Raw genomic sequence first — 17,029 nt, 5'->3', positions numbered from 1 at the left:
ACATCATCTGTACAGTGGGATAAACTGATGATGTTACCAACAGTAAATTCTAAGTGGGAAGCATTCAAGGAATTAATCGTGGATGCTACTAAAAGTTTCATACCTATTAAGAAGTATTGTTCAAGGTTTAGGCCTAAATGGTTATCTAATGAACTGAGACTCGTAACAGAGAAGAAAAATGCATGGGATGCATATAAATTATCAAGCGACTCAGAAGCCTATTGCAGATATAAGCTAGTCTGTAATCAGGTCACAAAGGAGGTTAGGCAGGCAAAGGCAGATTACGAGAAATCCTTGGCAAAAGATGCTAAGAAAAACAGCAAGGATTTCTTTACTTATATAAACTCTAAAAGGAAGGGGATGAATCTGATTGGTCCACTTGACATTGATGGTTCGACTGTTGATGATCCTGCTCAGATAGCAAACAAACTGAATGATTATTTTGCATCTACATTCACACATGAGGAATTATTAAGGTTTGAAAATGGAGGAAGGTTATCAAATTGTAGCAGGATACTTAATGATTTTGTAATAACTGAAAGCAAAGTGGAGGAGAAATTGTTGAAATTAAACATAAGAAAAGCACCTGGGGTGGATGGGATCTATCCAGTTATATTAAAGGAGGCGGCAAAGCAACTAAGCAAATCCTTAGCCATAATTATGAGAGCATCCTTGGACTCAGGGGAGGTTCCCACGGACTGGAGATGTGCAAATGTATCCCCAATTCACAAAGGGGGATCGAAGGGTGACATGAGTAATTACAGACCAGTTAGTTTAACTTCTGTTCCGGGTAAAATAATGGAGTCACTGGTTAAAGATGCATTGCAGGATCATCTAGACAAGACTGCAGCAATAATTCAGACACAGCATGGGTTTGTTAAGGGAAAGTCTTGTCTGACAAATTTGATAGGATATTATGATGTGGTTACAAAGGAACTGGATGCAAAAAATAATTTTGATATCATATATTTGGATTTCAGGAAAGCTTTTGACACTGTTGCGCATGGAAGACTATTGTACAAAATGGAGCAGAATGATATTAAGGGTAAATTGCTACAATGGATAAAAGGATGGTTAAGTGGGAGAAGACAGAGGGTGGTAATCAATGGGTGCTGCTCTTCGTGGACTAATGTTATTAGTGGTGTTCCACAGGGTTTGGTGTTAGGTCCACTGTTGTTTTGTATATTTATCAATGATATTGATGAAGGTATATCAGGCTTAATGTCGAAGTTTGCAGATGATACAAAGGTTGGCAGGGTTGTTAATGACAGTAATGGCAGTGTGCTACTGCAACAGAATCTAGATAATTTGGGCAGATGGGCTAAGAAGTGGCAACTGAAGTTTAACCTTGACAAATGCAAAGTACTGCATATGGGTAGAAGTAACCCCAGAGAAACGTACCAACTATGTGGTACTACACTTAAGGTGGTAGAAAATGAAAAAGACCTGGGAGTAATTGTGCAGTCAGATATGAAGTTTTCTGAGCAATGCAGACAGGCTGCCAGGGCAGGTCATGGGGTTTTTTCAATGATATATAGGAATTTTGCTAGCAGGGAGAAGGAGGTGATTGTTTCTCTGTATAAAGCAATGGTCAGGCCACGCCTTGAGTACTGTGTACAGGTCTGGAGGCCTCATTTTAGGAAGGATGTAGATTTACTTGAGCATGTACAGAGAAGGGCAACAAGATTGGTGAGGGGAATGAAGGGATCCTCTTACCAAGGGAGGCTAAGTTCTGCAAATTGCAGTGGCTGTAGACTAGGCACCTGCGCGGTGATCTGATTGAGGTGTATAAGGCCTTGAATGGGTTGAGCACGCTGAATTCTAATGGGATCCTTCCACTTGTTCAGATTACGAACCTAAGGGGGCATAAATTCAAATTGAGGAAAGACAGATGTAGAATAGATGTGCGGAAATTTGCCTTTAGCCAGCGGGTGGTTAATTGTTGGAACAAACTTCCATCTGTCGTTGTGGAAGTTGATAGGTTGAATAAATTTAAGGAGGAACTGGACAGGCATTTGGAGGGAATGGTGTGATTTTTTTTTTTTGGCTGATGCTGCATAAGCTCATACACTTGCTTTCTTGTATCACATGCCACTACTACTACTACTACTACTACTTCCATTAATTTTAAAACTCATCGAACATGACTGCATCTCAAGTCAACAGCACCAGTTCTTGGACTGGTGCTGTTGACTTGAGATGTGCCCAAGTCTTTATATATTGGAATAATTACTATTTGTCCCTACTATCAAAATTCTGTACAGATAAAATGCAATATGTATGCCTAATAATTTGTCTATAATGTGAAAGAATGTCATAATTCCTCTTAAGTTATCTATGTTTTATTTATCACTGTGATGTATATAGAAAAGCATTTATTGTTTTAGTTTACATTAAGGTAGGATGAAGACATTAAGACATGTTTTTACTGGGACAGCAAGGCCCCCCTCTCTCTGCTGTTCTTTGCATATGAATTTGGCGCACAAGAGAAATTAGCCAGAAATACAAAATTAGCTGTTGATAAAACAATGGATTTGGGAAAGATTCCTCTGATTGAGAAGTGCCAATGTGTCACCAAGAAGTGCCATAAAGGCAGTTATAATTGCAAATTAGGCAACTGCAGACTGACCAGTCTGCAGTTGCCTAAGGAAAATCATGGAGGCAATGATAAAGAGTACAATACGGGGACATTTATATCAAAATTGAATTCTGAAGGCTACACAGCATGGCTTTTGTTAAATGAAAAATCATGTTTAACTAACCTGGTTAGCTATTTTGACAGTTACAAGTTGGATGTAGGAAATAATTTTAACGTTGTTTATTTGGAATTTTACGAAGCATTTGATCCATTCACTCATGAGAAGTTACTGTATATACTGGAACATATTGGAATCATGGGCAAGATTCTATGATAGATCACAGTGTGGCTGTAGGCCGGAAGTAGAGAATTATGATTAATGGTTATTCTTCTGATTGGTCTAACATTGGAAGTAAAGTTCCCCAAGGTTCTCTGTTGTTTCTGATTTTCATAAATGGCATTAAAAAAAGGTTAGTGGGCACAATGTCAAAATTTTGAAGATATTTGATGATGATGAGTGCTCTTTCAGGATGGCTTGGATAGGCTTCATGGATGGTCAGAAAGGTGGTAGCTATGTTTTAATGCAGCAAAATGCAAGGTAAAGTGGTGCTATTCCCCAAGTTTAATTAATACTTTGGGATTTCAATTTCCCGAGAAGTTATTATATGATCTGTCAGGAAGTTCTCTGTGCAGTAAGACTTGTAGCTAGGAAGGCCCTTTGGTCCTTTCAATGATTTATCAAACCTTTACTTGTACTAATAAGGTCATAATTCCAATATAATTGCAAGGCATGCTTGGAATACTATGTGAAAGAGTAAAGATGCCATTAGCATTTAATTCAGTCACCATATAGATGCCTAGTTTCCAGATTTTGAATATAGAATCCCTGGATAAGAAATACACGAATTGATCAAAAATAAGAATCTTTAGAAATTAGTGTTTTAAGAAAAATAAATTGGACTTATTTGTACTGTACTGTGGATGTGACTTGTACATCCACAGCAAAAATCCAGATTGGGTGTTGATAATGTACACATAGGCGTTGGAAGCATGGTGCAAGTGCACCACCTTTGGATTTCAAAGTAATACACAATTTTTAATCATCATCATCATGAACTTGATCTGGCTTAGGTCTTTTAAGACCTGTTCCGTTGTAGCTCTTGGAGGTAGTAGTAGTAGTAGTGGCATGTGATGCAAGAAAGCAAGTGTATGAGCTTATCAGTGCATCAGCCAAAAAAAAAAAATCACATCATTCCCTCCAAATGCCTGTCCAGTTCCTCCTTAAATTTATTCAACCTATCAACCTCCACAACGACAGATGGAAGTTTGTCCAGCAATCAACCACCCGCTGGCAAAAGTCTTGATCGCGCCATTGTTGTCTTAGTTGACCCACATGTGTCTCTTTCTCTCTTGCCTGTAGGTTTGTAGTTAAAGGCTAATTTTGGGATCCAGTCTGGGTTCGTTCTTTCTATATGGCTGATCAATTTTTTCTGATACCGTTTTATGTCATTTACTATGTTATCTACTTTTAATTTTTCATGAATTTCTAAATTTCTTTGGTGGTCTAGTCTTGTACAGCCTAATAATGGTCTTAAAAATCTCATTTGTGCTCCTTCTAGTTTGGATGCATCTTTCTTATTTGACCCAAGTCTCACAGCTGTAAACGAGGGCTGATTATGAAGTGATGTTTTGCAGTCATAATTTTGTTTCAGTTGTTATTTGTTTTCCTGGTTCTCAATCATTCCATTAATTTTATTATATTTTTGTAGTTTAGTGTGAACGTCTTTCCCTTTATTTGAATATTAAATTTCCCAAATAGGTGAAATCAGATATTTGTGCTGTTATTTTGTCATCAATAACAATTTTGACTCTTTTTATGTTTTTCCACATAGTCCCATTGATTTTGTTTTTGAGGTGGAGATTTCCATCTTGTACTTTTTGCCTATTTTATTCAGTTCATTAGCTGCTATCTGTAGTTCATCTTTGGATTTTGCAATTATAACTTGATCATCAGCATATAATATAGTTTAGATTTTATTCCTGCTGTTCAACTGTATTCCATTGTTAATTGTTTGTTTCCATTCTTTAATAATTTTATTGATGTAATAGTAATAGTGGCATGTGATGCAAGAAAGCAAGCGTATGAGCTTATGTAGCATCAGCCAAAAAAAAAAAAAATTCACACAACCATTCCCTCTAGATGTTTCTCCAGTTCCTCCTTGAATTTATTTAAGCTATCGAACTTCCACAATGACAGATGGAAGTTTGTTCCAGCAATTAACCACCCACTGGCTAAAGGCAAATTTCTGCACATCTATTCTACAACTGTCTTTCCTCAATTTGAATTTATGCCCCCTTAGGTTCGTAATCTGAGCAAGTGGAAGAATCCCATCAGAATTCAGCATGCTCAACCCATTCAAGGCCTTATACACCTCAATCAGATCACCTTGCAGGTGCCTAGTCTCCAGCCGCTGCAATTTGCAGAACTTAAGCCTCTCTTGGTAAGAGGATCCTTTCATTCCTCTCACCAATCTTGTTGCCATTCTCTGTACACACTCAAGTAAATCTACATCCTTCCTAAAATGAGGCCTCCAGACCTGTACGCAGTACTCAAGACGTGGCCTGACCATTGCGTTATACAAAGGGATAATCACCTCCTTTTCCCTGCTAGCAAAATTCCTGTATATCATTGACAAAACCCCATGACCTGCTCTTGCAGCCTGTCTGCATTGCTTAGAAAGCTTCATATCTGACTGCACAATTACTCCCAGGTCTTTTTCATTTTCTACCACCCTAAGTGCAGTACCACACAGTTGGTACGTTCCTCTGGGGTTACTTCTACCCATATGCAGTACTTTGCATTTGTGTCAATGTTAAACTTCAGTTGCCACTTCTCAGCCCACTTGCCCAACTTATCTAGATCCTGTTGCAATAGCACATTGTCATTACTGTCATTAACTGCCAACCTTTGTATCATGTGCAAACTTCGACACCAAGCCTGATATACCTTCATTAATATCATTGATAAATGTACAAAACAGCAGTGGGCCTAACACCGAACCCTGTGGAACTCCACTGATAACATTAGTCCACAAAGAGCAGTGCCCATTGATTACCATCCTCTGTCTTCTCTCACTCAACCACCCTTTTATCCATTATAGCAACTTACTCTTAATACCATTCTGCTCCAATTTGTACAGTAGTCTTCCATGCGCAACAGTGGTGGTCATTTTAAAAAAAATGAAATTGCCAAAATGTCTATGAACATAAGAGGGAAAATTTGTTGGCCTTATAAACATACACTCTCTTCCAAATGCACAAATATGAATTTTCTCATCTTGACCATAGTTCTTATTTTTCAGTGTCAAAAGCTTTCCTGAAATCCAAGTATATGTTATTAAAATTATTTTTTGCATTCAGTTCCTTTGTAACCACATCATAGTATCCAATTAAATTTGTCAGACAAGACTTTCCCTTAACAACCTCATGCTGTGTTTGAATTATTGCTGCAGTCTTGTCTAGATGATCCTGCAATGTAGATATTAAATAAATTTGGTGATAGTGTACATCCTTGTTTAACTCCTTTATCGGTGTTAATTGGGTCTGATAGTAGGCCATTATAATATTTTATGCAGACTTTTGAGTTTTTATATAGGCTTTGCATCGCTTTCCGGAGTTGAGTTGGGTTATTTTCTTCATGTAGAATCTACCAAAGTTTTTCCTGGTTTACACTGTCATATGCTTTTTCATAATCAATAAACAGCAGAAATGTTGGTAGGTTGAATTCTCTTCTTTTCTCCAAAATTTGTTGTAATGAGAAAATGGCATCTATTGTGTTTCACCCTTTTCTGAACCCACATTGTTCTTCTAAGAATTGTTCACTGTATTTATTAAGTTTATTCTTTAGTATATTAGAGTATAGTTTTGAAGCAGTTCATAGCAGTGTTATTCCTCTGTAGTTGTTAGGGTTATTTCTGGAGCCCTTTTTTGTGTTACCCAAAGACTGGGAAACAGGAATTACTATTCCTGTTTCCCAGTCTTTGGGTATCTGTTGCTTATGCCATATAAATAATTTTAGTAGTGCCTTTTTTAATAAGGTGCCACCATATTTAAATAGTTCTACATTCAGATTGTCTATGCCTGGGCTTTTTTGATTTTTGTAATATTAACTCTAGTTCTTCCATTGTTATATTTTCTTCATCTTCGGTTACCACAGATTCATCTTCCAATTCCCTAATGCCAGGGTTATACCATAGTTTGGAATAGTGTTGCTTCCATTCTGCTTGAGAGATGGAGTTGGTTTTTAGTTGATCAGTTGTGTCTAGTCGTAATTTCTTAAAAATTTTAAAACCCCTTCTCTGTGGGTCCGTGATATCTTGTTCTAAGGATTTAACAAATTTATCCCAGTCATCTTGTCAGATTCTTCTAGTTAGTTTTCTGACTTCTGCTCTAAGCTTTTTATATTTTATGTGTAGATGTAGGTCTTTTTTTTCTCATTGATTGTTTGTTTCAATTCTTCATTCCAAGTTCTTTAGTAGCTTTCTTCAGCAGCTCCCAGAATTGATTTTTTCATGTTTGACCAGATTTCCTCAACATTATCACTTTCATCTGATTTGAGTTTATCTTTCAATCGACTTTCATACAGGAATTTAGTGCTTTCATCTTCCAATAAATGTATTTTTAATTTCTTAGTAATTTTTGTTGGTATTTTCTTCTTTTTATTTGAAAGTGCTCTCTACTAGGTGGTGATCACTGTCAATTTCACTGCCTCTGAATACTCTGGTGTCTCTAATTTTGTTATTTAAATTTTCATTAATGATAATATAATCTTTTATAGACTTTTTGTTTCTTGCTTCCCATGTTTTTAATATTTTAATACAATTTTTAATATTTCCATTAATTTATTGAAACATTAAAACAATACATTCTTTCAAAATACAAGTACTTTCTCCCACTGATCATGAAACGTTGGCTCAACTGTACACATAAATCAGTCAGACTTGACTTACCGGTAATTAAAATATTGCATGTATTCGAAAATTTGGTGAACAAAAAATTTATTCCCACCTGCACCCACTTTGCTAAATATCCTGCTGGCACATATATTGATAATATAATAATGAGATAAACTGAGATCAGTAATATTTCAAAAATTTATTTTTATTCTTTGTCATAACTGAATTTTTTCTATTTATATTTATTTCTAAAAAGCTGAATTGTGATTAAATGGTAAAGCATCTCTTTCCCTAATTTTTTCATATGTTATAAATACTCCGAACTGCCAGGTTAGTTTATGTTGTAATATATCTTAAATAAACTGTAGTGAGGTGACTTTTGTAAAGTATATAGATGAGAAAAGCTTTGGCTGAATTAAGATTAGTGTTGTATAATTAATGTAATCTAAAATTTTATCTTTGTTTTATAACATCTCTTTGTTTTAGTATGCACTTGATGTGATGACGTATACAGTTACTTCTACTCACAGTCCTGTAGAATTACTTCTCCTGTTTTATGTGCACTGCCAGAAACTTAATTTAGATCAAAAGTAAGTTAATTATTTGATTAAGAAAAATGAAAATAAAGGACACTTTCTTCTACCTTAATACACACGTGAAAAAAAGGAAATTGCCAAAATGTCTATGAACATAAGAGGGAAAATTTGTTGGCCTTATAAACATACACTCTCTTCCAAATGCACAAAAATGAATTTTCTCATCTTGACCATAGTTCTTGCATAAATCAAATGAATGCATACATATATATGTTCTGTTTAGAAAATCATTCATTGTCAGATGGAGTTCTGTGAAGCATGCCTTGCCTCGTGCATACGAGGCAAGGCATGCTTCACAGAACTCCATCTCAAGTCATCTCCATCTCGTCTTCACAGAACTCCATCTCAAGTCATCTCCATCTCGTCTTCACAGAACTCCATCTCAAGTCATCTCCATCTCGTCTTCACAGAACTCCATCTCAAGTCATCTCCATCTCGTCTTCACAGAACTCCATCTCAAGTCATCTCCATCTCGTCTTCACAGAACTCCATGCTCAAGTTTCATATCTAGTTACTGCTTGTGGTAAAAAATTGCACTTCATTACTACATTAAATGAGATGATTTTGTTCAAATCATATGCACGGAGATCTGTTGTATCCAATGAATGCTGTATCAGTAAGTTTCTTTAATTTTTCTTAAAAAATTATGTGAAATTAGTTAGTTCCTGAATCAGTGTCAATTGAAGTGGCTTTCTGGAAAGCAGTTAAACATGTAGTTTGAATGAAATTTTCTTATTTAATGCCTTGAAGTATTATTTTTTCCCTATTCACTTCATCTGCATCATCACATCCTTCTCACAGCATATTTTATAGTTGTAGTAGATTACATATAAAGATTCCTTGTTGTTTGTAGTTGCTTTGTTTTTTGCCTTAATTTATTGTCTGTAAATTTTGGTGGTTGATTTGCATGCTTTTGTTGGATGAAAAACCAAAACGTTTTCAGGTATAAAAATTCTTCAACTCCCACCCAGGACTTACTAACTCAGCTGCAATGTGGAAAAAAAGCTTATAAAAAATCTTCCTGTCTTGACGACAAGATTGAAAGTCCTCACAGAGTAGAGGTCAATGATCAGAAATCTGTGGTCATCATTCTACTAGAATCTTTCACGATAGCTCTCATGTTTCATTCCATATACATCTATTTCTTCATTTAACACTTCACTAAAAGCTTTGCCCCCCTTTTCCCCTTCACACATTCAATCCTACTAAAATATGATACTTTTGCCACTTGGTTGTTCGATATTAGCATTAGTAGAGGCATATGATGCAAGAAAGCAAGCTTATGCAGCATCAGCCAAAAAAAAAAAAAAAAAAAAAACATGCTCCCATTTCACCCCTCCGTTCGTTCCCAAGTACCTGTCCAGTTCAGCCTTAAATTTATTTAGGCTATCAACTTCCACAACAAAGGATGGAAGTCTGTTCCACTAACCAACCACGCGCTGGCTAAAGGCAAACTTCTGCATGTCTATCCTACATCTGTCTTTCCTCAATTTGAATTTATGCCCTCTCAAATGATTCTGAGCAAGAGGAAGAATTCCATCAGCACTGAGCATGCTCAAACCATTCAAGGCTTTATACCTCGATCAGATCACCTCTCAAGTGCCTAGTCTCCAGACACTGTAATTTGCAAAATTTAAGCATTTCTTCGTAAGAGCGACCCTTTGTTCCATTCACTAATCTTGTTGCCCTTCTCTGTACTCGTTCCAACAGCTCTACATCCTTCTTAAAATGAGGCCTCCAGACCTGTATACAGTACTCAAGGTGTGGCCTGACCATTGCCTTATATAAGGGGATAATCACCTCCTTATCCCTGCTAGAAAAATTCCTGTACATCATTGACAAGACACTGAGCTACTCTTGCAGACCGTCTGCATTGCTCAGAAAACTTCATATCTGCCTGCACAATTACCCCCAGGTCCTTTTCATTCTCTACCACTGTCAGTGTAGTACCACAGAGTTGATACGTCACTCTGGGGTTGCTGCTTCCCATATGTAGTACTTTACATTTGTCAATGTTAAACTTCATTTGCCACCTCTCAGCCCATCTGCTCAACTTTTCTAGATCCTGTTGCAGTAGCGTACTGTCATTAGTGTCCTTAACAACCCTGCCAACCTTGTATCGTCTGCAAACTTGGACATTAAGCTTGATATACCATATTAACTACACAGTACCAAATCCTACCTCAGTATCCAGTGTTCCAATGACAGGACCATAGGACACAACACCAGTTGCTTGTTCCATTTGTTTTGCATATACAAGAATATATATCAGTTATATTCTTGTATATGAATGAAATACTACACTCTTAGAACTGCCCTCATGTGTTGGAGATACATGACACTTTTCCAGTCCAATGGAATCTCTCATAATTGATGCTCTCATAATTAATCCAGTGATGCTCTCATAATTAGTCTCAATGAGTCAGTGCACTCACTTGCCATCCTCCTTAAAATTATAGGATATATGCTATCAACCCCAGGAGCCTTACTCTCCTGTAGTCTCGAAAGTTTTTTCATTAAATAATCACTTGAAATTTCAATATCATTAATTGCATATTTTACAACTTCACTCCCATAATTTCTCATTGACATAAAGGGTTTTTCTTCTGTATATATTGATGCAAAGTAACTGTTGAGTTCATCTGCAACATCCGGTAGGTTATCTAATACTATCCCATGGCCATTAATAATATTCTCTTAACCCCCTCCCCTAAAAATCTGATAATCTGTTGGTGACATCATTAATTGTTGCTCCCAGCAGACATACTCTGGTTCTAGTCCACCTATCCTTATTACAAAAAATATTTCCCGTTTCTGTGACAATGGAGTCTCCTGATAGAATTAAGTCTTTCTGAACCAGAGCAGTTTGCACTGGTTAGCAATGCACCAAATTTTAACTTTAGATCAGCACACTCTGTACAATGGTGACAAAGAAAAGAATTGCCAACTGAGCTATGAATATCCACTAGGTCGACTTTGGAATACATGCCACAGGTTCTGCAAATGATGAAATCATAAGTCACTCGGAAATCAGCATCTGCTATTTCTGTATGAGTCATGATACCCCTGATGAAGTGTTCAAGGTGGATCTTGTCACAACCTTTTTTTTAAAATTGACTAAATATCACAGAAAGTAACTTTTAAAAAATTATATTAGCATTAGTAGAGGCATATAATGCAAGAAAACAAGCTTATACAGGATCATCAAAAAAAAACAAAAAACAGTAGATAAGAAAATTCAAATTATGTGCTTCCCTCCTCACATTGGTAACGATCCAGTTGACCTTGAATTTCTCAAAACTGTCATTCTCAACTACCTGTGAAGGCAACTTGTTCCACTACTTCTTATAACCTAGTCTAAACTTCTTTGCCTATAATTTGAATTTATGGCCCCTAGTTCTGGAATTCTTTATAACAGTGAAAATTCCACCTTCATTCATTTTATTAACCCCTCTCAAAGCCTTATAAATCTCAGTCAGGTGCCCTCTAGGGTACCTAGTTTCCAAGCTCCATAGTTCACATAATTGAAGTCTTTCCTATTGTGATTACCCTTTTGCCAACCTCACCATGTGAGCTGCCTGTCTTTGAACCCTTTCAAGAAGCCCAATATATTTTTTTTCAGAGAGGTTTCCATACTTGGATGGTATTCAAAATGCAGTCTTACAATTGCCTTATACAGCAGGATTATAACCTTATCTCTATGTGATATTGTCTGATAAATCATCGATATGATAACATGGGATTTTCTTGATGCTGTTGACACTGCTCAGAGAACTTCATATCTGCCTGTATCATTACTCCCAAATCCCTTTCTTCCTCTACTGTTTTCAATTCAACCACATCAAATGTATAAGTAATTTTGGAGTTGCTAGTCCCCAACTGTAACAACTTGCATTTTGCTGCATTAAAACGTAGCTGCCACTTTTTTGATCATTTTTGAAGCCTGTTCAAGTCATCCAGATCTTTACATCATCTGCAGGTCTGAACATCACTCTGTTATCCCTTCATCAATGTCGTTTATGAAAATCGGAAATAACAGTGATCCAAGAGCACATCCCTTGGGGAATCCCACTTCTGACATTACACCAATCTGAAGAATACCAATTAATCACAGCCACCCTGCAATCTATCTTAGAATCTTTCCAGTAATTCCAACTTGTTCCAGCTTATACAGTAACCTCACATGAGGGACTGAGTCAAATGCCTTGCTAAAATCCAAATAAACTATATTGAAATTGTTCCCTACATTAAGCTCATCAGCAACTGTGTCAAAATAGCTTACTAGGTTAGATAAATATTGATTTTCTCTTAACAAAATTATGTTCAGAATGACATTTCTATCTAAATGTCCCTGGATTGCACCTTAATTACTGCCTCCAAGATTTTCTCTACCTGGTAACTTCATTTTTAGAATTGCTTTTATGTATTGGCGATGCATTGACACTTTTCCAATCCATTGCAATGACTTCTGAGTCCACTGATGCTCTCATAACTAATCTCAATGGTTCAGTAAACTCCCTGTCTACTTCCTCAAAATTTCTGGGTATATTCCACCAAATCCAGGAGCCTTACTTGCCTTTTGGCTCAAAGGTTTTTCTAATAAACAGTCATTGTAATTTTTAAATTACTAATTTTGCATCTCAGCCTCACTCGCACTGCCTCTTCTCAGCATGAAGGGTTTTTCATCAGTAAAGGCTAAAGCGAAGTACCTGTTCAATTCATCAGCTGGATTATCTGAGACTTTCCCATACCCACGAATCAGATCGGATCCTCGTGGGTTCGATCTGATTTGTTTTCTTCTTTTTGGTATTCACATGCATGAAAAAACTCCTCGTCTCCATTCTTTGTTTTCTTAGCCAGTTCTTTCTTATACTCAGTCCTGGCTTCCCTAACCTTATCTATGGTACTATTATTGTAGCTGTAGTAGGCTTCAGTAAACTGGCCAGCTCTGTATTCTCAGTCCATCTCGGCATCATCCTCATGAGTTAGTTGATTTCAGGTGGAGGATGTAGGGGGCTCACATCTGATGAGTATGGGCTTGGCACACCCAGGGTCCTTTCGAGCCCGTCACCACCAAATACGGAGGATGCGGAAAGGTCAGGGAATGACCACCGCATATCCCGGAGCAATATGGCCTTAGTTGCTAATGCTCCTAAAAACCAAATAACAACAACAACAACAACACCCAGGGTCCTGAGCTGGATATCATCGTTCTTCTCTTTCTTGGTGATTCCCTTCTATTTCTGTCTCTCTCTCGGTAACTCAGAAATTTTTTTTTTGGCTGGTGCAGCATAACCCTCAGGCTTCCTTGCACTACATGGCTAATAATAATAATCCCTGCAAGTTATTCCAGTTTTTTCACAATGTGCAAATTGGTTCATGAATGCATACATATACAGATATAATACACTTATGGTTATGCGTTCACTCTAGGGGCCGTTAATAATAATGTATTTATTCCCATAGTTATTGAACCAGGGACTATGAATTTCCCCAAACCATCCACCTCAACTACTTATGGAAGCAACTCATTTCAATGATTAACAACTTGCTAGCTAAAGGAAAACTTTCTCCAGTCCTTTCTATAATTCAAACTGAAGGAGAAGAATCATAATGGTGGAAATATGACTTATTAGTAATGGTCATATGGTGATACAAGGGAGTCTAAGGCTTATGCTGCACCAGCCAAAAAAAAAAAAAAAAAAAAAAAAAGAGTAAAATAATAATAATAAAAGGAAAAGGGCAACCTATGCATTTTCCTCCTCCCTTAGCCAACTATCCAGCTGACCTTTGAATTTCGGCAAACTGTCAGCCTCTACCACCCATGTAGGTAACTTATTCCAGTAATTTATAACTCATTGGCTAAAATCCAATTGCAATCCAATCTAAACATCTCCCCCCCCTCCAACTTGAATTTATGGCCCCTAATTCTAGAATCATTTATAATCGTGACAAGTTCGTTCTCATTCATTTTACTTTTGCTTTTCAGAGCCTTAAACGCCTCAATCAAGTCTCCTCTAAGGTGCTTAGTTTCCAAGTTGTGCAACCCAATTGAATATTAATTCAATACAACTTCGAATATTAATTATTCGAAGTCTTTCCTCATATAGATGCCCTTTTGCCAATCTCACCAGGCTAGTTACCCATCTATGGACCCTTTCAAGAAGCTGGACATCTTTTTTTAGGCGTAGGTCTCCACACTTGAACACAGTGTTCCAAGTGTGGTCTAACGATAGCCTTATATAGTGAGATTATGATGTCCTTATCTGTACTAGCAAATGTTCGAAAAATCATTGATAGGAAACCATGGGCCTTTCTTGCAACCTGTCTACAATGCTCGGAGAACTTCATGTTTGAATGTATCATAACCACTACTGACTTTAGTTCAACTCCACCAAGTGTATGAGTTACTTTGGGGTTACTGTTCCCCAGGTGTAAGACCCTGCACCTTGCTGGATTAAAGCATACTGCCACTTTTCTGATGCCCAGGGCACACCCTTTACATCACACCCTCTATCCCTTCATTGATATAATTTAAGAAAATCAAAAACAGTAGTGTTCCCAATACTGATCCTTGGGGAACCGCACTTCTTACATCAACCCAATCTGAGGAATAACTATTTATTATAACTCTCTGCCTCCTGCCCTGAAGCCATCCTGCTATCTATCTAAGGATTTTCCCTGTGATTCCAACCTGTTCCAGTTTATAAAGTAACAGCTTATGTGGGACTGAGTCAAATGCTTTTGCTGAAATCTAAATAAACAATGTTGAAATTAATCCCTAAATCCAGCTCACGAGTGACCCTGTCAAAATAGCTAACCAGATTTGTTAAACATGATTTTCCCTTTACAAAACCATGTTGTGTATCATTCAGAATTTCATTTCTATCTAAATGATCCTGAATTCCATCTTTGATTATTATCCCTATGATTTTCCCTACTACTGAAGACTGACTGGTTGGTAATTTCCTGCTACACTCTTAGAACTGCCTTTATGTATTTGAGATATACTGGCACTTTTCCAATCCAACGGAATCTCTCCAGAGTCGAGTGATGCTCTCATGATTAGCTTCAATGGTTCAGTGCACTCACTTGCCTCCTCCCTTAAAATTATAGGATATATGCCATCAAGACTAGGAGCCTTACTCATCTATATGCTTGAAAGTTTTTTCATTAAATAATCATGAAATTTCAACATCACTCCTATAATTTCTCATTGACATAGAGGGTTTTTCTTCTGTAAATATCGATAGAAAGTAATTGTTGAGTTCATCTGCAACAGCAGCTGGGGTATCTCATACTATCCCATGTCCATTATATATGGGTCTAATCTGATTTGTCCTTCTCTTTGCATTTATATAAGTGAAGAATTCCTTATCCCCACTCTTTGCTCTCTTTTTGCCAGTGATTTCTCACAATCTGCCTTTGCCTGTCTAACCTTTTCTTTGGCACTATTACAGATCAATGGTGTTATAGGCTTATAACACCTATTAAGTACTGAAGCCTATAACAGCTACAAGCTGTTATAGGCTTCAGTATTTTTTATTGCTCTGTAACTTTTCCATGTCGTCTTTTTCTGCTCAAGTAATCTGGCAACTTCATTATTCATCCAACTTGGAACCTTCCTCGTGGAGTATTTTTTACTGGTATATATGCATTCAAGGCTTCTGTGATTAATGTTTTAAAGGTATACCATAATTCAATTGTATTCGCTCTCTGTGAGATATCTACACAGTTAATACAGGCCATGTAGCACCTTAAGCCATCATAATTTCCTTTCTGAAATTATAACCCATTCCTTTGCCTTTAACTGCTGCTACCTCTCTCTCCTCATCGTCCACCGAAGAACTCCATGATCACTTCCTGCTACTGGTTCCTGTCCTGTCATCCCTATTATGTCATCTAGTTCATGGGTAATGATCAGATTGAGAATATTCTTTTCCCTAATACTTTCCCTGACATGTTGATACAAATAACAATCATGTAGTTGATTTAAAAATTTTGTCCCACATGTAGAGTTTCCTTCCCATTTGTTCTAATAGCAAATTCTAAATGGGAAGAATTCAAAGTAATTTTGGAAGCTACTAGGCTTTTCGTTCCAACTAAGAAATACTGCTCTAAGTTTAAGTCCAAATGGATGTCAGATGAACTAATGAGACTCGTGACAAAGTAGAAAAATGCATAGGATGCACATAAATTTTCAGGTGACACAGAAGCCTATGGTAGATACAAGCTAATCTGTAATTAAGTCACAAAGGAGGTTAGGCAAGAGAAGGAAGATTATGAAAAATCTTTGGCAATGGATGCAAAGAAAAACAGCAAAGATTTCTTTACTTATATAAACTTTAAAAGTAAGGGGATGAATCAGATTGGTTCACTTGATATCAATGATTTGACTGTAGATATCATTCTCAGATAGCTGCTGAACTAAATGAGTATTTTGCATCTACATTCACACATGAGGAGTTATTCAAGGAGGAAAGAGCCAGATTTTTTTCAAACTCTAACAGGGAGTTAAATGATTTTGTAATAACTGAGAGGATACTGTAAGAGAAATTGTTGAAGTTAAACATAAGAAAGGACATGGGATAGATGGGATCTATCCATTTACATTAAAGGAGGATTGCAAAGGAAAATAAGCAAACCCTTAGCCATAATTATGAGAGCATCCTTGGACTCTGGGGTAAGTCCTCATAGACTGGAGATGTGCGAATGTGTCTCCGATTCACAAAGGGGAATCAATGGGTGACAAGTAATTACAGACCTGTTAGTTTGACTTCTGTTCCAGGGAAAATAACGGAGTCACTGGCTAAAGAAGCATTGCAGGATCATCTAGACAAGACAGCAGTAATAATTCAGACACAGCATGGGTTTGTCAAGGGGAAGTCTTGTCTGACCAG

The 17,029-nt window shown here is 37.0% G+C and overlaps 1 protein-coding gene across 2 annotated transcripts in view; it reads left to right on the top strand.

Moving 5' to 3' along the window:
* LOC150089041 (uncharacterized) overlaps window positions 1-17,029 on the top strand; it is a 78,164-nt gene that overhangs the window by 20,933 nt on the left and 40,202 nt on the right. For both annotated transcript variants that reach the window (XM_090371016.1, XM_090371017.1), the window contains exon 4: window positions 8,020-8,123. In XM_090371016.1, coding sequence (XP_090227142.1) covers window positions 8,020-8,123 — 104 coding nt within the window. The remainder of the gene's footprint in view (window positions 1-8,019; window positions 8,124-17,029) is intronic.

The sequence above is a fragment of the Mastigoproctus giganteus genome, chromosome 3 (genome assembly GCF_048544385.1).
Source record: "Mastigoproctus giganteus isolate SK-2022 chromosome 3, ASM4854438v1, whole genome shotgun sequence".
Taxonomy (NCBI): Eukaryota; Metazoa; Arthropoda; class Arachnida; order Uropygi; family Thelyphonidae; genus Mastigoproctus; species Mastigoproctus giganteus.
The sequence above is the reverse complement of the archived record's forward strand: the minus strand, read 5'-3'. Positions and strand labels throughout refer to the sequence as shown.